The sequence below is a fragment of the Aythya ferina genome, assembly GCF_964211825.1.
Source record: "Aythya ferina genome assembly, chromosome: 2".
Classification (NCBI taxonomy): domain Eukaryota; kingdom Metazoa; phylum Chordata; class Aves; order Anseriformes; family Anatidae; genus Aythya; species Aythya ferina.
This window is the reverse complement of record NC_140297.1, coordinates 98,283,281-98,309,744: the sequence shown is the minus strand read 5'-3', so window position 1 is coordinate 98,309,744 and position 26,464 is coordinate 98,283,281. Positions and strand designations below refer to the sequence as shown.

At 45.4% G+C, this 26,464-nt stretch overlaps 1 protein-coding gene across 2 annotated transcripts in view; it reads right to left on the bottom strand.

Moving 5' to 3' along the window:
- RIPOR2 (RHO family interacting cell polarization regulator 2) overlaps positions 1–6,040 on the bottom strand; it is a 60,870-nt gene extending 54,830 nt beyond the window's left edge. Inside the window, exon 1 of one of the 2 annotated variants that reach the window (XM_084507758.1) lies at positions 5,863–6,040. In XM_084507758.1, the coding sequence (XP_084363884.1) occupies positions 5,863–5,923 (61 nt within the window). In that variant the 5' untranslated portion in view covers positions 5,924–6,040. The remainder of the gene's footprint in view (positions 1–5,862) is intronic. The other variant, XM_084507756.1, reaches the window with a different exon arrangement.
- Positions 6,041–26,464: the final 20,424 nt, after the last annotated feature.

Sequence of the window (26,464 nt, the reverse complement as noted above, 5' to 3'; positions counted from 1 at the left end):
TCAGGCTTTTGGGGAAGTTTGGGGTTTGGCTTCCCACGGTGGTCATTTCACTGAGGGTCCTGGGTCAAGGAGGGGGCTTGAGCATTTTCAGTGTTTTTTCTTCTCTGTGGGGTGGATCGTTATTAATTATAGGCAGACTCCTCCTAATATTTTGTCTTTCCGTCTTTTTACCATCATTTCCAAGTTCCAGGTCCCCGAACTTTCCAATTTCCAGGCTCCTTGCATTTAAACCAGAGTGAGCCAACGCTATCCCCCTTTCCTATCTGTAAGTCATGCAGCATTAAACCTGTTGTGCTGAGGATTTCATAGTGGGTTTGCCTCACCTGTTACCCTACTATCATTTTCCTGCTCTTAGACGGCAGGTCCTAGCTTTGGAAATGTAGCTTGAAATTCTGCAGGGCCTGACAACAACCCTACCATCAGGAGACTAGCCCACTGTCGGCCTTGTGGTGCCTCACCGACCTTGCCAAGCGCCTGGCTGCTCTGTCCGGTCCCTTTAATTCACGTCCTGGTGCTGTTTTCTCTCATTTTTACTCACAGCCTTCAACCCTGCACTTCCTGAGCGGGTTGCTCTGTGTGTCGCGCCCCTGGTGCAGCCGCCACAAACCTTTGTTTTCAGCACACACACAGGCGGAAGGCTGCTTCGCAGGCAGCAAGCTGTGCCCTGCATCGCTAAAGGGGTGGTGTTGTTTGTGCCATCAGCTTGCTCCGGGCACATGCTGTTTTTGTGACTTTAATAGAGGGACCAGACGACCAATCCAATCCAATCCAATCCAATCCAATCCAATCCAATCCAATCCAATCCAATCCAATCCAATCCAATCCAATCCAAACCAACAACAACAAAACACACACACACAAAAAAACCATGTGTTTCATGGAGCTTTGTAAGGAGGCTATCTAAAAAATGTGAATAAAATTATGGAAAGGAAGGCAGTTTTGCTTCAAACTTTGGTGAGATGCTGGTTTGGAAAGCCTAGAAGGTCGCCTGAGCACCACTGTCTGTGACTTCTCTCTGGCTTGTAAGTACCTTCCTTTTTTTCTGAGGACTGGTTAAATGCCACTTGTTTATTATTTGACCTGTTTTTTTTTTTTTTTTTTTTTTTTTTTCCCCCTTGCTGTTGTTATTAATAGTGATCCGGAAATATTGCCAACAAATGCAAACCAAACAAGTTGCCATCAGACAGAGAAAGGGAAAAAAAAAAAAAAAAAGAAAAAAAGAAAAGATCAAAGACCTTTAATTAAAAAATAGGGAGACAACAAAGCAGAAAGTGCCTCTGATTTCAATTATTTTTTAATTTCAGGCCTGAAGGACTCAATCATCCCTGCTGTGACACCCCATTAAAAATAGGACTCCAGCTGCCCTGGGACAGCTGGAAGCAGGGCGGGCGGGTGTGGGGATGTCCGGGGTGGGGACGGGCATCCCACACCACCTCCTCACACCAGAAAAGCTCAAACCCGCCTGCACAGCTCTCTGCCTGCCCACGGAGCAAAGCCCCGAGCAGCAGCTGTGTGAAGCAGGTGAGTATAAACAGGAACAGGCGGAGCTGTGCCATGGCGCGTGGCCTCCTTTTGGCGCTACCCTCTACATGGGTCTGTCCATGTTCCCAGAGAAACGTGTTCAAACCTGAGTTTATAGGCCAAACATCTCGTATTAAAATCTATCTAGTTCAAGTCTACACTGTTACCTTGGTGATGAAGAGTGGGAAGTTTTCCTTCCCCTGTGCTGCAGTGAGCATGCCGCATGCCTTTTCCATCACCCGGCACGTGAGACGAGCTGAAAGGACAGGTAGGGATGGAGGTGGGCAGCAGGACAAGGATCCCTGCTCTCACAGTGGTCAGGAGAACACCCAAGATTTCATCCTCATTTTTCCCTAACACCAGCAGCTACATTACAGTACACCAGGTGGTGCATGTAGCTGTGAATGGTAGCTACATTTCATTTCAGCTAAGCCTCAAAGCTGATCCCAAACCCTGGCCTAAAACTCTACTCTCTCCTGAAAAGGGCGGGCAGGCTTTAGTGCGATGAGGAAATGTGAGGAAAGGTAAGGGTGAAGTAGCTGTATAAAAAGATCTGTAAGATATGACAGCCTAATTTCTATTTGTCCTGCGCATTCCCAGGTTAAATATGTTGATCATTGCTAACAAAATGCCTGGACCCATATGCTTGCAGTGCTGAGCTGAAAACTTGCAAACTCTGTGCATGGATGTCTCTGTATTGATCCATAAGCTCTGGCTGTGCCAAGACCCCTGCCTTGGCAGAAGAGCATGCAGAAAATGCAGACATTTCCTACAAATGTTTTGGCATGCATGTGAGAAAATATCACTGCCAGCTCCATATCAATGTGAAAAGTTTTTTCCCCTTACCTTTCCCAAAGAAGGATTTTAAATGATAGCTTTGAAGAGGAGCTTTCTGTTGATTTCAAAAAAACACTTGAAGTACCACAGGATTTCCAGAGAACTGTGAGTTAATGCTCTGTCACAAATGGTGTGACAGCCTGGCAGTGGCCCTGGCCTCCTCACAGAACAGCTGATGTAGGAGCCATATAAACCATAAAATTAAAGGAGATGGAATACAACCCGCAGCACTCATTAGGGTTTTATAGAAAATAATTGTGTTGATACTAAACTTGGACTTCTGTGAGAAATAAGACTTGGTACTGCATGAAAGCTTGACTAAGAAACTTGAAGTGGGGTAGATCAATTTGGGGCATGCTGAATGGGTTCAAAACAAGCATGAGTGACAGAAGTAACCCAGCTGAGGAGTCATCAAGGATGTCTGCATCTAGTGAGGCCCTGCACAGATTGGTTCTGTCCCAATGGGGTTTAACTCTATGCCCATGACCTGAAAGGGAACTTTATGTTGTGACTGACTGAATATGTAGATTGCCCAGTGTCTGGGTTGGGAGAAAAGACTACTGAGAGAGTGAGCTGATTCATCTGGTCTTAGTATGGGCCTATCTGGGAGAGAAGGATGTAGGCAAAAACTATGGGATAACATTAACCATGTTCTGAGAAAGTTTGATGCTGAAAGACATGAGGATTATAGAGGAAAATCTGATGAAGAAGGTCCCCTCATGTGATGCCCCAAAAGGACTCAAGAAGTCCTTGTACCTATTAACAGATCCTTGAAGTGATCCTGATGATAGGTATATATATATTAAGAACAGATCAGGTGACTTCTGGATTTGTCCCTGGTGTAGCAGTCTTGGAGCAGTTTGCTCCATGCTGGTGTCCACATCCCCAAGGGGCTGGTTCCAAGCAGATCCATGAAAATGCTTAAAAGATTAAATCTCACACTTTATGAAGAAACACTCATTGACAGCAGTCTGTTTGACAAAGGGCAAAAATGGTGTGGTCACAGCCTGTGGGTAGTTATGGGGCACACACCTACAGCAAGAGCAAGTTCTTTGCTCTCCTAGACAAAAGGGCAACAAACTCTAAAACCAAACCAATGCCAAAAGTAAGATGTAGCAGTTTTTTACCATGACAGCAGCTAACCACTGGGACAACTTAAAAAGGCACATGGGTGCCACTACTCATTTCCAAATCATGCCAGATGTGAAAAAAAAATACAAGAAAGCCCACACCCTGAAAGTCCAAGCTGGGCACCTGAGAAATGGCTCCATCTGGCCTGAAAACCCACAGCCAGGTCTTGCCGGGTGCATACGTCTCTGCAGCTTGAAGTTTCAGGTGTCACAGCTTCGCATTCCCTCTGAGGCACCAGGGAAGGCACACCCAGCCCCCAGATCAGTGCTACCAGATTTAGCAAGGTTCTGACAGAAATAGATTTCTTGTATAGTTACACAATGACATGGGTTTAATTTCCCGTCTCAACCTAAGCACGCTTAAGAGCAGTGGCGCTGGCACAGCCCCCTGCAGGATTAATGTACTGAGGGGAGGGTGGATGCTGAGCAGTGCTTCTCCTCCCCCTAGCTGGGGGGATGAACATTTTAGCCTGGGTGAGAAGAGTAGGTTCACCCCTAGCACTGGTGCATCTGCCTGGTCTCAGGAGCTCAGCTGAAGCACTACAGGGGCCAGCAACAGACCCACACAAGAAAGGCAGGCTGGAAGAGGTTCCTGTGTCTGCTACTACATATTTCTCCCCACACTGCCCTGTAACCAAAGCAGGCATCGCTCCTCCTCGCGCCAATCCCACCCAGCCCAGGAGAGCGAGCTGTGCTGTCCAGGGTCAGCAACACTACAGAAATAACAGCCAAAAATGTAACGTTGGCGTGCTGAGCTGTTCAGGAGAATGGAAGGAGGGCTGAAGGGAAGGTGAGCACTGTGCCTTGTTAATCTGGGGCTTCCAGCTGGCAGGCTTGGGAGCCAGCACTCTGGCCAGGGGAGCAGCTGGGGTGAATTTTTCCTCAGCTGCACGCAGGTGGGTGGAAGAGGCAGGCACCAGCTCGTAGGCTCACAGGGTGAGTCAGGTTGGAAGGGACCTCAGAGGTCATCGGGTCCAACCTCCTGCTCCAAGAATGATCGTGGAGAGGTTTCAAAAAACATCCCTGCCTTCAAAAAAACAGACTGCTCTATTACTGGGTCAGCCCTGCCAGAAACAACCTAGCCGAGAGGCTGGAACAGATTTCTTGGGCGCTGTATCTTTCCCTTTAAATTAAACAACATATATGCCAAATGACCTGCACACATCTCTGTCCTTCCCTCCTACATTTCTGATGAAGAGCATAGACTGTTGCAGAAACAGCAGTGAAGCCCAAATCCCATGTGGAAATACCCATATTGAATGGGAGCAGGCGGTGGGCTATCATGAGAGGCAGCTTCCACCTGCGTGGGGGCGAGCCACAGGGAATTCAGTGCAAGTTGGTTTGCCCGGTGGTGTCAGCTCCTCCCTGGCCTGTTGGGATTTTTGCCTGAATGCAAATGCTCTGACCTCTCCTTTCTGCAAATCCGTTGCCCTTCTGAGCCAGGACTGTGTCACAGGGCGAGGAGCAGGGTCATATATACGTGAGAAATGTATTTGAACGCAGACAGTACATCACTAAGGCTGCTTTCTTTTCTGCACTGATGTCTTTCACTGAGGCTCAGATAACTCGATTTGGCACCATTCACGGCTAAGTTTTCCATACCAACTGCAGCTGAGCTTTGTTTAAATGAGGTTTGCTGAAGCTGTGCTGCGAGCGAGTTTAAAGGTTCACAGTCTCTGGAGCCGATCCAGGAGGCTCTTTGTGCCTTCAGCTACCTTGGAAACTGCCAGGGGCCGGGGGAAGATTTGCATGAGCGGGCTGTCCCCCAGCCTCTGCTCAAGTGCAGAGGGGAGCAGAGAGCAACAGCAGAAATTACACATCGTTGGCCAGATCCTTCTCCTCCAGACTGCCTTATCTCACTGTCTTTACTACTGTGGTCTAGCAGTGCTCGAAACACGTGTACACGGCAGCACAGGCTGCAAGCAGCGAGCAATCAAGCAGTTGTGGGGATGAGAAACCCTGCCCCGTGTTGTGGCAGTCAGAGAGGAGGAGGCTAATTTTGCTCAGAGGATTTAGGTAGGCAGGCGCCTTTAGCCCCGACTGCTTTAAGGGCAGCTGCACCTGCGGCGCTGAGTGCCTAGCGTGCTGCTTTGCAGCTGCCATAGCAAACATACTTGGTGGCCCCCCAGCTTTCTTCTCCTGCAGTCAGCTCCTCACTGAGGAAGCAAGCTGCTGAACAATGTGGAAGTTGGTTTTTTTGTATCTGGTGTGCCTTTGTTCTCCATTCTCTCAGGGGGAAAAAAGAAAGCCTGGTCAACCTGCCTCTCTGGAGCCCACAGAGAACTTCAGATTTGCCAAGAAATACAACCCATACTAGAAAACTGCCCCTAGCCTGCACAGGAGAAGGATTAGTTGAATAAAAGATGATTTTTACCTTCCCCAAAGGTATCATCTTCTTCTCCGGGTGCAGTCGGGTCTTCTTGGGCGTGCTGCATCACGGCGAGGACGCAGCTTGGGGCAGCAGCCAGAGCTGAGTGCCTGAACCGGCCCCTACGCTACTGAGAGACTGCTTCCTTTCACCAGTTTCCTAAACATCGTGGTTGTAACAGCTTCCGCATCTGCCCCAATGAAAACAGGCTCATTCATACAAGTAACGCTCCTCGTCGCAACCCACAGCCCCTGAGGTGGGGCATCCTCCCTACTGCTGTGAGGGAGAGGAGGGGAGAGGAGGGGAGGGGAGAGGAGAGGAGAGGAGAGGAGAGGAGAGGAGAGGAGAGGAGAGGAGAGGAGAGGAGAGGAGAGGAGAGGAGAGGAGAGGAGAGGAGAGGAGAGGAGAGGAGAGGAGAGGAGAGGAGAGGAGAGGAGAGGAGAGGAGAGGAGAGGAGAGGAGAGGAGAGGAGAGGAGAGGAGAGGAGAGGAGAGGAGAGGAGAGGAGAGGAGACGGACGGGACGGGACGGGACGGGACGGGACGGGACGGGACGGGAGAGAGATTTTCCCAAGTCACTTTCTTTGGAGCTTTACCAAGCCTAAAGACCTTTCTGATGATCAGGTGAATGATATAAAAACATCTGGAGCAAAACCAGTGATAGGCACATTATTTGGACATCGCTGTCATTGCTGATTCTGCAACACACCATCATCCTTTTCTGAATTTTATGAAGCAAGTTGACTCTCTCCCACCAGGTCTCAGTTTATGAGAGGACCATGCCCACAAACTGACTTACTCTGGACTGGCACAAACATACATCTGGGCTTCAGGTAATGCCTGAGCCTTGGATAGTCCTGCTGGCTCCATGGGGCTGCTCACTTGTTGTTCATGTGCATGTGAATGCACATACAGGTGTGGGGCCTGAAACTGGTAGCCTGTAACATCTCTGCTGTCAGCATAACTCAGTGGACTGAGCTTTGATTACCCTGTCTTGTAATTGCATGTGTCACCACACCCTTGAAAGTGAGATTCCCAGCACAGCGATGGTGGTCGCTGCAGCTTCCAGTAGATGAGTCACAACCAGATATGAGCTCATCCCTAATTAATCTAGGTTTTTCATTATTTATTTATTTATTGAAAGCTCTACCGCTGGGTTTCTGCAGGGCTGAAAACGGAGACAGCTGGCCAGTGAGTGGGAGAGAAGACTTGGCTCTGGCCCCGCTGGACAGGCTTGGGGAAAACACTTCTCACTAAACTTCCTCCCTCACCCTCTTTCCCGTCCAGTCTGTACACAGCAATTTCTTCAGGTGGGGACCATCTCTGATGAGGTCTGGTGGCTGCAGCCTATAACGCTCCAGGGGAGCATCCCTCTGCCTCAGTGAGGCTCTCTGGCCTCTTGAGCAGTGGGAAGTAAATGAAGAAAGGGGTAAAAAGAGAGAAGCACCACTATGGGATGCTGAGAGGAAACAAAACAGGAGAAGGGATCAGTAAGAGAGAGGCGAGAAATGTCACAACAGGAGTAAAGTGATGGAGAAATGAGAGCTGGGGAGAAAAAGCACTGACCTGGAGGGAGGGAACGGCACCACCGTGGCTGTCACCAAAGCACACGTGGGGACAGAGGTGGAAGTGCTGAGCTCACTGGGGTGGTGGGAGCCGGCCGTGAGAAGGCTGCTGGGGGTAAGGGAAAGGAGAAGTGCAGAAGGAAGGGCAGCCACAGGATGTACCTTGCATTAAAGCGCTTCCTGGCAAGAGCTGCTCCTGGCAATGGGCGGCCACTGCCCTATCATTTCCTTGAAACAGCAGGAGGTGGGTGAGAGAAACCTCCAGCCCTGTAAGGACATGGGGTGCCATGGAGCCCATCAGCCTCTGAGGACCAGGGAGGGCTAAAAAAGGCTTTGCTAATCTTAATGATTTTTTTTTCTTTTTTTTTTTGTGGGCTCGATTCAAGTAAGTCTTAAGGTGAGCAATGCTGCACATACAGGTGCAAAGCACTCAAACCCCGCAGCCAACTTTACAGAAAGAAACCTGGAGAAAATACTCTGCTCACTAAAATAAAAACACTAACTTTTCTGTGCTTCCCTGAAATGGGAACTCATTTGTAAATTGGGCATGGAAAGTTTTAGCCATTTACTGCTTCCTTCAGAAAGATGAAGGAGCGAGCCACACTATCCTGGTGATTGTGGCAGTTCCCTTTTGTGCTGCATTTCCCTGAGACTTAAAGTTATTTCCTTACCCACTGCTTTCCCTCAGCCTCTCCGGATGCCTGTTACCTTGACAGCCCTTTTTTCTTTTAGTTTTGGGAATTAAAAGACATCAAAAGCTGTCCTCTCTCCCGAAAACAGCTGTCACCAGAATGAGCACACCAGCCGGGCTGGTGATGAATGGTAATGACTCAGCCTCCATTGCTAATGCACAAAGACGAGTCGCTTTGATTCGTTCCCGTTTGCCCCATCGGTTCCTGATGGCAACCTCACCTACATTGCCCGCAGCATTGGATGTTCCTCCCATCCCCGAGGCGATCGCTGTGCTCCTTCCCTCAAGGTGGGATAATTCATCATGTACAGAAAGCCCACCTTGCTATGGTGCCTGGCCCCCTTTGCCCTGCCCCATCTTTGCATCTAGGGAGGTGTAGTTTTGCCCTGTGGGTTTGTGTGCTCATGTCTCTGATGTTCACTGACCCCAGCCATCCAAACTAACAAAGTGGTTTCCTCCCAGCTTTATTTTGTAACACCTCAGCTTTTCTTCTGCCCTCTGAATGCACGAGAAGTATTTCTGTCTCAAACCTTTTGAGATCTTTCAAATCCCAGTAGCTTTTCTTTTCACCTGTTGGCTCATGAAGCCCTACTCCACACCCAAAAAAAAAAAAAAAAAAAAAGAAAGAAAAACAACCTAATCAGCTCTGCAGTCACTGTAAAGCCCTCATGTATGTGGTTTTCATGTAACCACATCTGATGCTTGCTATCAGAAAAAGCCACCACCCATCCTCTAAGAGCCTGTCAACAAAGAGCGGGGGCGACAAGGGCAATGTCAAAAACAAGGGTGGATCAAGCACGAGCAAGCAGCCTTTAGAGAAGCTCTTTTTAAATTGCCCTAAACCTACTCCTCTTTCCCTGCAACTTTATTTAAGCAATGCCCTGCTCAGCAACCTGTCCTGCCACCCCAGCTGATGGGTGGTGTGTAAGTTGAACCTCCATGTGTGTGCTGTTCTGAGAGCCACGTCTTCTCCAGAGGAGACTTCTGGGTCTTACTAGTGTCCTCAGGAAAGGACACAGGGTCTGAGCGGGATGCATTAGTCATGTGCTAAATATGGGATAAAAATAGCCATTTAGCACTTGCAAAGAGGGCAGAAGTTGCATCGTGGGTAACGTGCAGCCCCAGAGAGTGGAATTATGTTCAGTACCACAGTGTAGACAGGAAAATTGTCTTCAGTGTTGAAGGGCTGGGTTCTTGGACATTTCTACCACTTTGTAGGTGGCCTTCCCGAGGAAGATATTTGCCACGCCGAGGAAAGAAAGTATTTTGCATTTGTGGGGTTTGTTTGCTTGTTTGTATTTTCTACAAGAAGTATGAAGTACTACACCAACTAATCTGTATCAGACAGCAGTGCTGAGTGAATAAGGATTTCTGACCCAGGAGAAAAATCTGTTATTCTGGCATTTTATTTGCAAATACAAGCCATGATGTTTTTTCTTTAAAAAGGTCTAAAAAAGTATGCCATTTATCACTGTCAGATGGGGTTGTTTTAATTCATCCTTATGTTAGATTCAACATGTCCACAAGCAGCAGGAGAGAAGGTTTGGACCTGGGGTCAGCATCTGCTTTATACACATCCCCTCCTGCTCCATTGCAAGGGGAAGGCCCAAGACACAGCAAGGTCATGCCCCAAAGTGTTTGTTAGTGCTCTTTTGTTGTTGTTGTTGTTTTTGTTTGTTTGTTTGTTTGTTTGTTTTTGTTTTTGTTTTGTTTTGTTTTGTTTTTATGGGGCTATTGAAGAGTGAAAATTGCCCTGGGGGGAGAACCTACACAGCAAACAAGGAGAAAAAATCAGGGGGGGAAGGCAGGTGATAAAGGAATGGCAGGTGACCCTGGTGAAGCAAGTTGGAGCAAGGTGGATCAAGTATGAAAGGGCCATAGGAAAGGTGTTTGAGGCTACTTACTGGTCAGTTGTGGAAAGGAACTGCCCACATGGGCTTAAAGTACCTGTATAAATTTTGCTCTGGATATTGCTGCATTGTCAGTTCTCCTCATAAACATCCTCCTTAGAAACCTCGAGGACTGAGTTACAATATCATGTCTAGCTGTTAACTCATTTGCAAGTTACAGGGACTCCCGGGACTTGGATTATATTTAGGCAGTCTGTGGCAGTGAGTGACTGAGCTTAGTATAATTTTTTCTTTGACAACCTTTGAAACTTTTTACTTTTTTTTTTTTTTACTTTTTTTTTTTTTACTTTTTTTTTTTTTTTTTTTACTTTTACTTTTTTTTTTAATAGGGATATTCAACTCCAGAGAAAACTTGGCAGAAATACTCCCTTCTGCTGTGAGGGAGAAGAGTCAGCAGGCCAGGACAGTAAAAGATACGAGTGACCCACTCCACACACCTTTACAAATTTTAGACCTGTGCAAAGATCTTCATAAGGATACAAAATAAAAACCATCTATTTTGGAAAACTGAAAAAAGGGCAAGGTCCAGGAACTGGTCACCCACAGGAGAAGACAGTGATTTCTGAGGAACCTTGTACTGTTTTAGGCAGTGGAGATAAATGTATGAGCTGACCTCCAGGAAATCCAAACTCTTGTGCCAGGGAGGTTATGGTGCCAGTTTGGGATGCAGCTTAATGGATTTGAACTATGCAAAAGTCATGGTGGCTGAAGAACTGTGTGTTGGCTCCCCTAGACCAGCCAGTGCCCACAACTATCTCAGACACCTTAGTTTCAGGTACTGTGGGGATGTCTGCTCGCCATCTTGCAGTTGCTGCCCCAGCAGACATTGCAGTGAGCAGGAACCTTGATGTGTTTTTGGTGCCCTGTTGTTTCTCTTCATGTGCCCCCCATGTTGTGTGCAGTGAATCCGTCACGTGCCCTGGAGGTCACTTGTATGTGTATCCATTCAGGTGTGTCACTGCAATTCACAACGCCTACCACATCCCACCAGGCCCATCAAAGATAACTTTGGCTTTCTTCTTCCGCTCTCTTACCCCATTTTTCAATCAAGCATCACTTGGCCTATGAAAGTAAATTATTACCTTCTCAAGGCAACATACCATTTCAATTTGAAGGGAGAAAGCAAGACAGCCTGGACGAAACCCCTACAGAATGAGCATAAACTGGAAAATTGTTCTCAATACCTAGTTCCCAGTGGTTCATTATCAAAAAAAAAAGAACATGGCTGAGTGTGATTTTGCAAGGCTCAGCCTTGGATCTGGAATTATCCAATGTACTTTAATACTGTTGATGATAGAACAGATATGATAACACTCATCACATTTGCCTGGCTTCCCAGGAGTGTACATACACTAGAGGACAGAATAAAAATTCAGGCTAATCTTGACAAACTGGAGAAGTGGTCTGGAAAGAATTAAATGCAATCCAAGAGAGAGAGCTGTGAAGTACTGTGCTCAAGCAAGAATAATTAACCTCACAAATGCAGACTGGTAGCTTAAGTAGCATTTTGGATGGATGGTTGCTTAAGTACCATTTTTTTTTTTCCAGAAAAGAGGCTGGAGGCAGCCAAATGTGAGCCAGCTTTAACACCTGAAAACAGCTGACAATGTGCCATCAGGTGTGATCAAAACAAACATGAAGTAATTCTCTCACTGTGGTCTGGGTCAGCAAGGTCTCTGACAAGGTAGGATGCCATCTTCAGGTATCTCAGTTAAAGGAGAAGAGGGACTATTTGGTGACAAATTTGAGAAGAACAACATCTGATCAGAAGGCTGGAAAACTGGAAATTAAGGAAAATACAGGACAAACTGGAATCCCTTTGCTGGAGGGAGAGGAGATTGAGATGAATAATAAAAGCAGTCCTGAAGACCTCTTTTCAACCAGTGTACAAGGAGTCATGGATTTAGACAGCAGAACAGAAGAGGCAAAATAGGTAGGAAACTAGCAGAAACTAGGAAGAAACAAGTTAGGAAAAAGCTTTCTAACAGTAAAGGCAGTGAAGCGGCAAAATAGTCATTGAGTGAGTCAGTGCTGAGTGAATCAGAACTGCTTTAAACTTGCAAAGCATCCATAGAGCTTTGAAGAACAGAGTAGACAAGTAGCTATCGGGAATAATATAAGAATAGCTGATTCTGCCTTAGGGAAGGGTGGTGGGAGTAGGGGATCTCTTGAGGTTATGCTCAGTGCTATTTTGATAGAGCAGCTATTGAATAATGCTTGATTTCTACTTGTTGGCTTTCTTTCTCAGTGACACTTAACTGAAAGCTATGTTGTCCCGCTGCTTGAAGGGTTCAGCACATTCCAGTGGCTCGTGGTTGGCATGGGAATATCTCTGCTGTTTCAACTAATTTAAGTAACCCTATCAACTTTGCCTTTATGTAAGAAATCTTCAGATCTTGTTCTTCTGGATCTTCACTCTTTCCTCCTAGTTATTTTCATACGTATTCCTCTGTGATCTGGTGAGGTCATTTTCATCAACAAAGGCTACAAGATGGATTTTTTCACCCTTTGATGATTAAATCCCATGGGTTTTTCTCAGAAGCATTTCAGATTGTTTCCATAAATTGTTAAAGAGAAGCAATCTGCATACAATAACATGCAAACTATCTGATGCTACCCCCAGCAAAACCAATAAATATGCTCAATCCCTGTAAGCATCAAAACCTTATTTTTTAGTAAGAGTTACATAACAACCATGTAATCTTTCTACCAATGTGAACAAATTCTAAAATCAACCAAAGAGGTCTACACCATACTGCAATGATGTTGCCAAATCCACAAGATTTCCCAATTTTCTGTATCATAGCATTTATTAATCAAACATTTTTGCCAAATGCTACTTCTCTTGGGGTTTGGAGGAAATACAGGGGAAAAACTCATCTCATTGTTCAGCTAAATGTCTTCCATCTTAGGCAAAGTAAATTCCAATAGATAAGGGACCCTCTTCTCACCTTCCAGATAAACCACAAGAAATTGAGTGAAAGCTCAGGATCATTTATTTTGGACACTTAGGTCACACTGTCAAACAAATGAAACAAACAGATTAATGCTTCTCCCTCACCTTAAGTTAATTCAGTTTTGGGGACTTTACTGCTCTTCCTTGTGCACTCCCCATTTCTAGTTTCTCCAGTAATTGGAAAGAGTTCAGGAATTGGCCTTCTTCCTCTACTTCTTTCAGCTCCAACCAGCACATCATTCTGCTGCTGTGAGATGGTTTCTCACAGTGCTGACCCCAGGCATTTTTCAAGACATTTTTATTTTATTTATTTATTTACTTATTTTCTGCCAAAGGAATCTTTAAAGACATTTCATCATATTCTTGCAAACCATGGTTAGGATGGGCAGCTTTGGTTGTGTGATGGCACAGACCCTGCCTGTAGGAGCTAGAAAAAGTTGCATGTGTGCATTTTTCTAAGAGAGTCTGACCTAGCCCCTTCCATCACAAGGCCACTGATGGTCTCAAGTCTCAGCATTTCCCCCCTTGCCCACAATGCAGTCTTTTAAGATGTTATAAATGACTGTTTAACATGACTGCTGCTGTCTTACAGAGCACCACCAGCAGGGCCTGGCAGGTATAGGAAATTGCTGCTGATTTCTGTGAAACCTGACTTAGGTGCTTACTTCCAGGCCATATGTTACTCAAACCTGATACCAAGGTCCCAGGGGGGCTGAGCATTTAATTGCAAATTTTGCGATAAAGCCAAGATACATGTTTTTTAGACTTCTGCAGTTGCTTGTTCCCTCCTGTGCATTGCAGGTGACCGTGGCACCATCAGCTGTAGGGTTGTGTCAGAACCAAAACACGGAGCTTGTCTTGGTTTTAGAATGATAATCAAATGCTTATCTCCAAAGGTTGGATAACCTCTCCTATAGTACATTTTGTGAATGTTGTAGCAGATGAGAACTTTTTGTTAAGTACATGAAATGAGGATGTTCTGTTCTGGCTCTCAGCCCATTTTTTTGAGAACTCTTTCTGAAAAATGTCTCCGCTTTGTACTTGCAGACTCTTGGTACATCGGTGCCACTCTGGGATCGAGTTCTCTGAATAATTGCAACAGCAGGATTTACTTCTCTCTTTTTTTTTTTTTTCTATTTTTTTTCTTTTCCTGCAACCCCAGAATAAAAGCATCGCTGAGAACGGAACCTGTGGTAAAGGAAACCTCACCACAAGGCATCCCCGCCCTGCTTGCCTTCCTCCTTGAGCAAGACATACAGGGCATGCGCAGGGCTGGATGTGCACAGGGCTCTTAATAGCTGTCCTGGAGGGATTGCTTCATTTTTACTCCTACAAAGTAGGACAGAAAAGAGAAATATATATATATATATTTAGCAGTGCCTCACTTTTGCTGAAGTGATTAGCAGTTCAGAAACAGTGTAATGATCACAGCAGACAAATTTAGCATTACTGTTTTTGGTTGCTTTTAAATGAATAACACCTCTCGCTTCCCTTCCACCAAAAGATTTGGTAATCACCAAAGAAAGAAGTGAAGACCCCGATCCGTATCTTTAGGGAAGAAATGTTGGTGTCTGAGTGGACAAGCAATGATAATAGCCATAGAATGAGGAACTCCTATTTGAATGAGGAACTCCCTAAAATCATGTACGTGCATCTGCAATTCCATATCCCATGAAGGTACGGTAGGTTAAGATAGGACATAAAGAACAGCTTTCCCACCTTCATAGGATGGGTTAGCATGTACTTATTCTGCCTTCTGTTGACCTTGGTATGCTCATCGAATTGCACTTGTAAAATGCACCTAAGGCTTTCTACTGGTGATACATGACAAGGGTTTTGGTCCCATCCTGCTGCACTGCTACATGAATATATAGCTGACTCGAAATAATATAATTACCCACTGCATCAGTGTTTCTTCAGCAGCCTCGATTTTGTTAATCAGTCTTTCTTTCATCTTGGCCTTGTTTGCTGAGAGAACTACCTCACAGAGAGCCTGACAGCACAGAAGAATAAAAATAACAACACGGGTTTCAGCAACATGCGGCATTTCATGCATTTTTTTCCCATTTGCAGCTCCTGAATTTTCTTTTTCTAATTGACTTAACTCTCATGTAGAGGCCACCCCCTTCCCCTCCCCCCCGCCCCCCCCAACATATTTAGGCTAGTGAGAGACTCTCCCAAATAGCAGAGGAACATGGAGCTGGCTTCTCAAAGTAAATAAAAAATAGCTCAGCCTGAACTACAAGTGCTAACAGGTGTTAGTATTTTATACAGAGGCAGTTCAGAAATAATATTCGCAACTGACAGAAAATGACATAAGCAGGCCAGAAGGAAAATCTGAAACAAACTAGCTCATCTCCATGGGCAGACTCTTTGTTCCAGTACAGGACAGTGCTTGGTTGATCTGACAACCTTGGTACAAGCTTTGGTGTTGCAGAACAAACAAGACTTAGCAAAGTGATAGCAGAGTAGCAACTTCCAGCAAATGACAAAGCAGCTATTGTGGGAGATGCACCGGCATGCCCTACTTAATGCTCTGCGCATGGAGGGTGCTGCCATCTTTGAAACAGCTTTAGAGGGTGGCTCAGGGGAAGAGAATATTTCATCTCAGTGCCGGTTCATGCTGCCCATTTTGCTTTGAAGCCAGGCAGGGAAACAAAGGTCACAGCCCAGGGATTGCTGCAGGGATGGAGGAGCCCAGGTGCTGGTGCTGATGTGGAACCAGGGGGCTCCTAGAGCAGGGAGCCATGCTCTCAGCAGGCTCCTGAAGCCCCTCATTTGGGACCCACACCTGACAGAGAGAAACATGAAGGACACCCCACTTTGGCCGCAGAAGCTGCAGCCTCCTGGTGGATTAACAGGTCTACCTGCAGGCTAATCACCCCATTCCTCATTACCGAGGCTGTTGCTGCATTCTACCACACTGCAATGACATCTACTGCAAAGCAGTAAGTGGCAACAGTTGTCCACCAGAAGGCTGGAAGGTTTACTTCATCCCTGGTACCTCTCGTGTGCAATAACATCTCCCTCACTGTCTACAAGATGAAGCTGAAAGGATTGTTCTGTCCTGTCCTTCAAAGCCTTCTCCTACAACCCCTCCTCCAAAAGGGAAAAAAGGTTAACATTTTTTTTTCATCGTGCTTCTTAGCAACAGCACCTACACAAAGATCTGAGAGTAAGATCTTCTGCTTATCCCCTCCTCACGCCTTTCCAAGCAATTAGCATGCTGAAGCACAGGCAGGAAACAGGATGGCAATGTCAAAACTGGCACACATGAAGTCTGTTGCCTTTTTGCAAGGGTTTTCACCATATGGACCAAATTGACAGAGCAGTTTCTGAATCTTTCTCCTCCCTGTGGAGATCTGTCTCCACAGCAGTTTTGCTAAGTGCCCCAAGCCACCTGCTTTTTGTGATGGTAGTTGTTGCCCAGAAGGTCTCACATTTTCAAACCAAAAAATTCTCCATCCCCAGGTACTGTTGTCTCCAGGCTTCTGATGGGGAAGGTGTGGAAAGACTTTAAAAGTAATGAGCTGGAGAAGCCCAGTCCATGGGTAATTAATTCCAACCATTAATTAATTTAATTTAATTAATTAAATTAATAAACAAGCATTTCATATGAGAAAAATGAAAGAGGCCATGGCAGCGTTGATCACCAGGGGTGTTCCTCTTTCTCACAGCCCTTGTAGGAAAATGCCAAGCAGAGCTCCAAGTTGTGGATCAGTGAAACTGGGTTGTTCAGAAACATCTGAGAAATGTGGAAAATGAAGGCTGCCTGTCTGAAGTTGCTCATCTTTTAGAGCAGAGTAGAGCAGAGAAAAAACGCAGCTGGTGACATATCCAGTGCAAAGCCAGTGCTGTCTGAGCCTTGGTTCATCAGCCAAATCTTAAATTGATCTCAATCTGGTCTCTGAATCTTGATGGCAAATTTTCAGGTAAATTCAAGACTTAAAGGAGGCTAAAAAAGATGCAGGCCAGATAAATTCACATTGGGGTTTCCAGGTATGACCAGAGGTGCCTGGGACACTGTGTTTGTGAGGTTGGGCACTACTGTGGAATGTGTCCCTGTGTGCCCCTCCAGCACCGCACGCCTCTTGCATGGGATTCACACTTAGGGTGGACAGGCAAAGACCCACCCGCTGAAACACAGTGTAGCTGGCCACAAAATAAGGCTGGATATTCTCATGAGCTGTTTGCCAGGACCTGGATCTTGAACACAGAATCAGGTGAATCCAATCTTTCTGCTTTTGCTGTGTTTTTCTTCCCAGAAGCAAAGACTGTGTGTATATATATCACAGAGTCACAGAGTCACAGAATAGTAGGGGCTGGAAGGGACTTCAAGAGATTGTCAGGTCCAAACCCCCTGCCAAAGCAGGTTCCCTAGAGCAGGTTGCCCAGGTAGGCATCCATATGGACCTTGAATATCTCCAGAATATCTCCTGAATATCTCCAGAGAAGGAGACTACACAACTTCCCTGGGTAGCCAGTTCCAGTGCTCCATCAGCCTCACTGCGCAATTCTTTTGTGTGTTTTGTTATATTTTGCATATAACCCAGGGACAGGAGGAGCACTTCGCCCCAACTTGGTGTTGTCTGCAAACTTACATTGCACTCAATTCCCTCATCCAAGTCATCAATAAAAATTTTGAAGAGGATGGGCCCCAACACCAACCCCTGGGGAACACCACTCGTGACGAGTTGCCAGCTGGATTTCACTCCATTCACCACCACTCTCTGGGCCTGGCCGTCCAGCCAGTTTTTAACCCAGCAAAGAGTGTACCTGTCCAAGCCATGGGCTGCCAGCTTCTCCAGGAGAGTGCTGTGGGAGACCGTGTCAAAGGCCTTGCTGAAGTCTAGGTAAACTACATCAACAGGCTTTCCCTCCAGCCTGAATGATGACGAGAGGATAGGAGCCCTCTGGTTTAATGAGCTGTGACAGAGCATCCCTAACATCTCTAACATGCACTCCAGGAAGACAACACACCTCTCTGAAGAGGTTATCCAGATGGCAATATATATATATATATAGAGAGAGAGAAACTGAACTCTCTACAGAAGTTTTCTTTTAATTCCTTCACATTTGTTGAAATTCGCCCTCTGAGTGCCTCATCTGTCTCTTATTTCTCCTCTTGTTCCACAAGGCTTGGACGATGCATAATCCCAGCTCATCCAAACATCCCTTCCCAGAGTGCCCGCTTATCCCTGAGCTGCGTCTGGGGCCTTGTGACTGAGCAAAATAAGAAAAAGGATGCTGAATTTAAGATATTAATACAACCCCCAAGAATCCCTGCTTACTTTAGCAGTTCAGTCAGCTTGCTGACCATTTGACCACCACTGTGATGCAAACCTACCTCTCTAAGTGTGCCTGGGTAAGGCTTTTTCTATTTTCAAGGCCCAACCTCAACTTTTGAGGCAGTCCATAAGCCTGCAATTAAGCCGTTGGAGTAGATTGTGTTTTAGGAGCTGCAGTAACATGTGGAATGAATCATCAAACTGGATGTTGCCAGTTGTGTTTATTTTTTTTTCCCCTTAGTGGTCAAGGTTAAGTATGAGAAGAAAGTAACTCAGTGTAGGAGGACCACGAAATACGTTGACAGCATAACAGCAATTGAAGGATTGACCCAGCCCTATGAATCTGTGGGTTTTACTATGTTAATTGCTGTTCTCTCTCCAGGGAACTACTGGAATAGCAGTACTCTGAGCTTTTAGCCCACGTTCTCCCATTCCTTCATCTCAGTCTCACCCTCAGTCAAAGCCAAGTGACTCCACCTGGCCTTAGTATGCTTGAGCAAGCAGCCCTTGCTCAAGCCTTCTTTCCTGAGAACAGGGAAGGCAGAGCAAAGCTGTGCTGCATGGGACAGCCTCTGGCTTTCAGACCGTGTCTCCTAACACACAATAGTGTCATTACATTAATTAAATAAACCTCACAACCCAGAAGCAAACAGCTGACCTCAGAGGGCAGGAAAATAAGGGAGCTATGGCAGATGCCAGTCATGCCACCCAGCCTGTCCCTGTGAGGTTGCGCTTGTCATGGGCCTGAGCCCAGACCCAAACCTCAGCAGAAAATTGTATTTAGCTCCATGCAGGCTTGCCTGGTACTCGTTTTACCTGAACTCGAGGAAAGCCTTTTAAGCAAAGATCTTTGTGTAAGAACAGTGGCCCATCCTGAAGATCAGGGTCATCTTTATTGGCAATGTTCAGAAGCTCTGCTAATGGACATATTAGTGCTGTCTGGAGGTAGCATGCCCTGAGTTACTTGGAGGAAAGGCATCACAAAGCAGAACTGGGCACTTCTCTTGCCTGAGCTGTGTTTAAGATGATGTCTCCCGTGCTCTAAAAGAGAGATGTTCCCAAGAGGACATAAATATATTACAAAGCAGCAGAATGGTCAATAATTAATTTTCAAGCAAGGACAAAATTTTATTTCAGCCAGAACAAAGTAAAAAACATTTGGATTTGCACCACCTGTAAGTGAAAAGCTGAGACTATTCAATCCAAAGGCTGTCATGAAAGGGCTAAGCCAACATGATCTGATCCCCACGCAGTGACATCCTGACTCTGTTCAGGAACAAATTTAATTTTCAGTGCTGTTTCTCAGTAACAGAAGTGTCAAGCAGCAGATCCCCTTTCAGTCCTTTCGTCTTACTTTGCAGTTCAAAATGGTTTTGCAAAGTGCCAGAATTACACCAGCCCGGGGAATTGTGACACTCTTTTCCATCAGCAGTGAACTCTGCTAATTCCTGATGCTACTCCCTGCTCCTATACACCACATTGGTACTTTGGGAAATTGAGTGTTTCAAGTACATTAAGGCAGGGAGGGCTGATATATTGTACCAGTACTGCTTTGGATGTATTGTGAACAGCTAAATAATTCCTTTGATGAATTTTTGAGATACAGATGGAAGCTCATGAAGGACTCAGTCTCAGAATGAATGACTCAAATAACTCAGCTCCACTCAAGTAACTCTAGCTGAGGACAAATAACTCTTTTCATGTGCACTTTGAATGGCAGAAGGCAGAGAGGCAGATATGCTTGTGTAAGAAAGATGAGGTGCCTACATGACATAGCTAGCAGAAGAGAAGTAACAGGAGATTTTCTAAAGATGCAAAAAACCCATGTGAAGGAAACTTCTACAATGCTAGCTATTTTTAGTAATTTTATCAATAGGAAGGTGTATCGGTTACCGACTGAATGACCTATAAACCATCTACGTTAGTCCAGGCAGTCATGTATGCACACTTATGGGACCCAAACATGTAGAAGCTGTGATTCTTCATGGGCATGCAGCAAAACCCAACAACAGATATATGAACAACCCTATGCACTGCATTAATGCAGTTTTCTTTTACGACTGGGTTTTATACCACTCTGACTCTTATTTTTTGTCATTGCTCATAAATCTTGCCAGGGCAGTAGCTTGGCACCAGCTGGGCTTGTACAGCCCATGGGGCAGTATCTCCTTGTGATGTTTCCTTGGCTCTGCCCCACCTGAGGAGACGTGGGCAGAACTTGTAAAGGGGCAGCCCCAGATCCAGAAGCTGCAATGGCTGCACCAGCCCCAGGCTAAAGCCTAGTAATGCAAATAAAAGCCAGACACACCAGCTCCTGGTGTTACGGCTAAGGTTCAAGCCAGGAAGGTTTCCTGTGAGGTTGGTATTTCCTCACTGCTTTATCCAGAGGGTGTGGAAATTGGAGACAGGGAGGTTCATCTTTGCTGAGAGTGCTGCAATTTAAATGCAGTAACAAAGCCATAACTCCTGCATGACTGACAGCCAGCAACAGGGTTGCAACTCTCCAGCAAGGACTGAAGTGGCTGCAGAAACCGGGTGCACTCATAACCACCTCCCAGCAGATTCAGCAGCAGCTCTACAAGCAAGACGACAACCCCAGTGCTCTCGGAGTAAGGGCTGCCTACACCTTCTGCCATTCCTGCCACCCGTGGTGACATGTTATCTTATGTTATAATATCTTTGTCCACATTTCTATTTGTCCAGTGGTGTTTCTGCTGGGAAAAAGCCATCTCTCTGTTGTACCAGCGTTCTGTGAATTCTTATGGGAAATGTTTTAGAGCTCACTTCAACAAGTTTCCTCAGTCTTCCTCAGTATGAAGTGCTGCGTGTTCCTATAACAAGGATGCCACTTGTAGCTAGGAGGTATTTTTCATACATTATTTATTCATGTAGTCTATGTGATGGATGTGGGAGGTGTGGTGAATCCATGATAAGAGACCTGGAAGTAGACTTGTTTGCTCATTGTACTGTGCGATTAAAAAGGAACTCTCTGCTTGCGTAGGCAAGGAAGGTATTGAATTTCTCTTATCACTGAGATGGTAAAAAACTTCATTTCTTTAATTTCCTCCATCAAGGAAGCAATGACTGCCAGCACAAGCACACAGTGTGATCTGTTCAGAAGATACACAGTTGCCAGACTAGACCTGTTCTCATCACTTGCAAAATGAAGAGCCAGGAAGTTTGCAGTTAGGGGATAAAACTAAATATTTAGGAGATAAAATCTGCATAGAGTGTAAAATGAAAGATTTAATCTGAGCCTTACCTTGAAGACCTAGATCTGATTTCCTGTCTAGGATCTACTGCCCAAATCCAAATGAAATGTTAGAAGATATTATGCTTGGGTTTAGAGAGTGTACAGTTCAAATTTGCCTGCTTTTGGAACTCAGAGGTTTGCTTCTGCTTATGACAGAAATACAGACCATAATAATAAACAGGAGAGAGGGCCAGGGGTTTCATGAAAGTTTAAAAGGGGATAAGTGAAGGCACATCCTTTTGGTTTCTTTATAGCCCTAGAGATTCACCCTCTCTTCACTACAAAAGAACCCAAACCAAAAAAAAAAAAAAAAAAAAAAAAACAAAAACCAAAAACAATCACAAACCTCAGCAACTTGAAAGAAAAAAGAAAAAAGAAAAAAGAAAAAAGAAAAAAGAAAAAAAAAAAAAAAGAGGTCAGCCCTTTCTGAAAGCAGGCATGTGGATGTCATTCAGGAAACTGCAGGGAGGACAAACACATAGCAGTGATGCTCCTTAGTGGGGGGGGATACAGGTACCTGCAATCAGCACCAAGAGGTTTGTCTAGATGTGGAACAAAGAACAAAAAAATTTTGTTCACAACCAGTAGCTTGAAGCCACGGAGATGGGAGGAGCAGTCTGATAGGCATGCCCAAGGAACCAGAAGATGGTGGTCTTCTGAGGCAGAAGACAGTCCTTCTTCAGATAGCTGGTGGTGATGGTTGATGTGATGGTGGCTCAGTAGTCACTCATGGTGGCCTCAGAGACACTGAAGGTGTTATTGGGGAGGCTGCGTGGATGTACTGCTGGAAGTGTGGCAGAAATCTGCTTGGCTGGAAAACACCCAGGGGCTTTCCCTCCACACTTCTGCCTGCTCATGCCCCACAGGTCAGCCATTCCCTCCCTTTGGCAGAAACCTGTTCCAAGAGTCAACAGCACAAAAGTTTTGCACGAAGTTTTCCTCTGCTCAGTTTGCCTGGTTTCACTTCTGACCATGTTCGCAATGTTCCCTTTGATGAATTGTTGCATTTTGTTTCTTAGCATGTAACTTGCTCTTTTGCTGAGTATCTAGTGCTGAAGAAAAGGGCTGGAACAGGGAGATCCAAGGGTATAACATGTCTTTAATCTGGTAGCTCACTGAAGGCCAGGGAGCCTGCAGGCTGGGAGTCCCACACTGCATGGGAAAACCTGCTTATAAGGGCCTGATACACAAAAAAACAATCCTGGCAGTTGGGTTGTGGGCTCCCAAGCCACCTGTAAGCCAAAGAACCATCAGACACAAAACACAGCAGACTGAAACCCATGCTCAAGCTAATATTCAAAAGCCTATTAATTTATGTTCTTTGTTTTCTAGAAAAGAGGATAGCAGCCATCAGCAGTCCCACCAACAATAATGCACCTTGCACACAGATATCAGTATGTGGTTTTTGAGCTAGCCTGGTGTTTTTCTGAGGACAAGGAAGCTGTTCTGACACATGGCAGCACTATGCCACTGTCCTGACCTCCTGCTCTCAGCTTTGCCAGACCTTATCCTGGGGCTTACAGAGGCAGTGCAGAGCACAGCTGGCAAATATCTCTCATTCAAAGGCTTTCAGCAAGGTCTTGGTGATGTTCCTTGGGACAGTCCAGTGGTTAAACGGTGCCTTGTGACAGCCAAGAGAGCAGCGTGAAGCCTCACCACCCTCAGCAGCGAGGCTGCCAAGTGTTGGGGACAGATAATGATGCTATCAATCTCGGCATTTCCAGAGCAAGTTGTGAAAATTCACAGCATCACACCCTCGAATGAAGCATCCACAGCTGCTGGGTACAAAACAGCCTAGTGGTCAACCACAGGCTGAAGGTGGGTGGAGAAACAACTTTTCCTGTTACAGCTGTCTTTATGTTGGGAGGGGAGGATGAAGAGCACAAAAAGTTGGGATATATGTACACTTAATCATCACAGAGCAACTGTGAAACGAAGTCTAGTCAGCCCTATTGAAAGCAATGAAAGTTCAAACTATATGTGAAATAAAACATTATTGGTATAGCTTTCTAAGCACGTGTTTACTGATACCAGGTCTCTCCCCTGCTGTTGAAATGGTGGGAGTTGTTTTTTGATTTTGGTGGCAGGAAATGGGATCCAAAGACAGATTTTCTATCACTATGCTTTAAAAGGATGCCAACAACAACAAAAATAAAAATTGACATACAACAACAAAAAGGGACCCACAAAATACCCATAGTGGAAATACAGAGCTATAAAACTTTTTTTCTGTGCAGTTGAAATTCTCATTTAAGAATGCAAGACTTTTTTTTTTTTTTTCTATTAAAAACAAAATAAAGAAGAATCGAGTAATTCATACATTTCTAGTACACTGGAGGGTGAATGCAAATACCATGAAATCAGCATGCTCTCAGGGCTGGGAGTTTGGCAAAGCTTTGCTGATGCCCCCATGATCAGGCTGTGTGAGTGATGGCACCTCAGGTTGGGGCTACGAGCACTGGCAGCTCTGGTGGACTCAAGGGTAACTTCTTACATCATTTAACTTGTTATCACTGCTGTCATGAAGACAATTTGTAAGTTATAGATAAGTGATGGGGTTACTGAACTGCACAAGAAGAGTGGTATAGAGCCATGGGTACCAGAGCTACAGCATGGGTACTTCTGAGCCAGATTTTTCTCCAAAGGAGAGGAATAAGAGAAAAGTGACAAGGAAGGAAAGAATTTGGGGAACTGGAATTTAGTATCAGCTAAATATAAAGCCTCTGGCCCAGCTGAGACCCAGCAGCTGGGTGGGAAAGCCACTCCCTGCCAGAAGGCCTCAGAGAGCCACTCCCTGCCGGAAAGAGATGCCGAAATCCTACATGAAAGTTGAAGTTAACCTGAAGTTAAAAATCTCTTCAAGATGATCCCCAGCAACTTTCTCACAGGGCATTTTGCAAAACTATCTCAGTGAAGTTACGCAACTTCTGGTAGAGGCAGAAATGACCATCAGCTATAATTTCCATTCACTGTGAAAATTGTGGTTATTGGGGGAAGAGGGTGTCTGTAAAGGTCCATTTCACCAGAAAACCCTCAGCAGCCATATAACTCTCTCATAAACATTTGAGAGTTGACAAAGCTCAGGCACCCACCAAGAAAATGGTTACCCAAAGTCATCAACAAATCTGTGGGAAGTGAATGGAAGAGTTTGCTGAAGCTGCTTGGCAAAACATCCTCTCAGAGCTGAACCTGACTGTGACCAAGTGTCACCTCTGATAATGCAATCGGCAGGAGGACCTCAAAACCTCTGCCTCATGGCAAACACTCCTTCTGATCAGGTCGACAATAAGTCAGTCTTTAAAGAGAAGGAGAAATGCTGAGAGATTAAAATAAAATAAAATAAAATAAAATAAAATAAAATAAAATAAAATAAAATAAAATAAAATAAAATAAAATAAAATAAAATAAAATAAAATAAAATAAAATAATTGATCCAACTGTTTGTAACTTTATGAAGATTCCTGGCCATGGAAACTCTGTGAATAGTCAGGACACCCACCTCGCCTCTCAGTCCTAGGACAGGATCTATAAGTGACAGCCACCCATCATGGACAGGGGACATCAAGTTAAGGACAGAGTTACAGAGGAGAAAATGTAGAAAGTAAAATCATAGAAAAATAAGGCTGGAAGAGACCTCCATAAATTCATTCTCCTGCCCAAAGGCAAGGCTACTCTTGACAGATACCATCTCAATCATTCCCTAAGATATTTGGTGCTGGGGATCTGAGCTTTCCCAAGCAGCCTGTCCCACTGCTTGTTGTCATCTACTGTTAGAAAAAAATAACATAAAGTCTAACTCAAATCTGTCCTGCTGCAGTTTAGGACCAAACAACAATTCAGCATTTACCTTTTAGCAAATAATTTGTATTTATATCCATTTTAAAGGAAATATATTGACTTAATATATTGTGTTTTCCTTTACTTCTCCTGAACAGGATATTTAGGAAGCCTTCATTCACAGCAACCTCAAGCCTTTCCCCTGAATTCCTTGTTAAAAGCAGTCAGCAGCCTGAGGGATGGTGCAAGAGCAGAGATTCTTTCAGAAATCAAAAATGATGACTCCCGTGGGTGAGCAGACCCCTTGCCTTGTGAAACCAAGCCTGTGCTGGTGGCCCCCAGCCCCCAGGAACTCACCCCCACCCTGGCGCCTGCTGCATGCCCTGCCAGAGGCTCCTCCCGCCCCGTCCTGCTCTGACCTCGCAGATGGCCTTGCACAAGCAAAATGAACCACACCTGATCTGTGCTGCTGCCAGGAGGGGAGCTTTCGGATGTTTAAGTGTGGCCACAGCCCGCTCACTTGGCTCTGGTTCAGCTCTGCTTGCTGCCGGCCACTCAAGCTAGCAAGCATCTGATAATGTACGTACATTGAGCTGCAACAGGGAATGAGCTGCCAGGAGGTAGAGGGTGAGGTGGAGAGCAGACAGTCTGAGTGAAGCAGTCCCACATTGGTGGAGGTGGGAAAACTCATTCAGTACATGACAAAGAGGGGCAAAACTTGTGCTGCGTGTGGTGAGGAATGAGTGGGTTGATTCAGCTAAACCGCATCCCACATCATCTGTTGCTGGTCATTTTCACAAGCAAAGGAAATGCTTTGCATAAGTAAAGGATTATTAAAACCAGTAATCAAGCAAATGAAAGCCGGGGAGGTTCATATCTAAGTTAGGACACATTAAGGAATGTGCAATGCCCAGCTGCAAGCACCAGAACTCTCCAACCACCAGCGCAAACAGATGATGCTATGCTGTACTGCTCTCGTTAACGGCTGATTAGAAATGTCTCACTGAGAAAATTGAGGGAAGTCATAAAATTGCAGCAAGTTGTTTATTTGCATGGCTGTCCCAGCAGGAGAACACGGTTTTGCGCAGGGTTTGAAATCCCAGGGAGCAGAGGGTGTGAGCAAGGGAACGCTCACCCAAAATTGCAAAGCACGGACCAGCAACTCCAGCA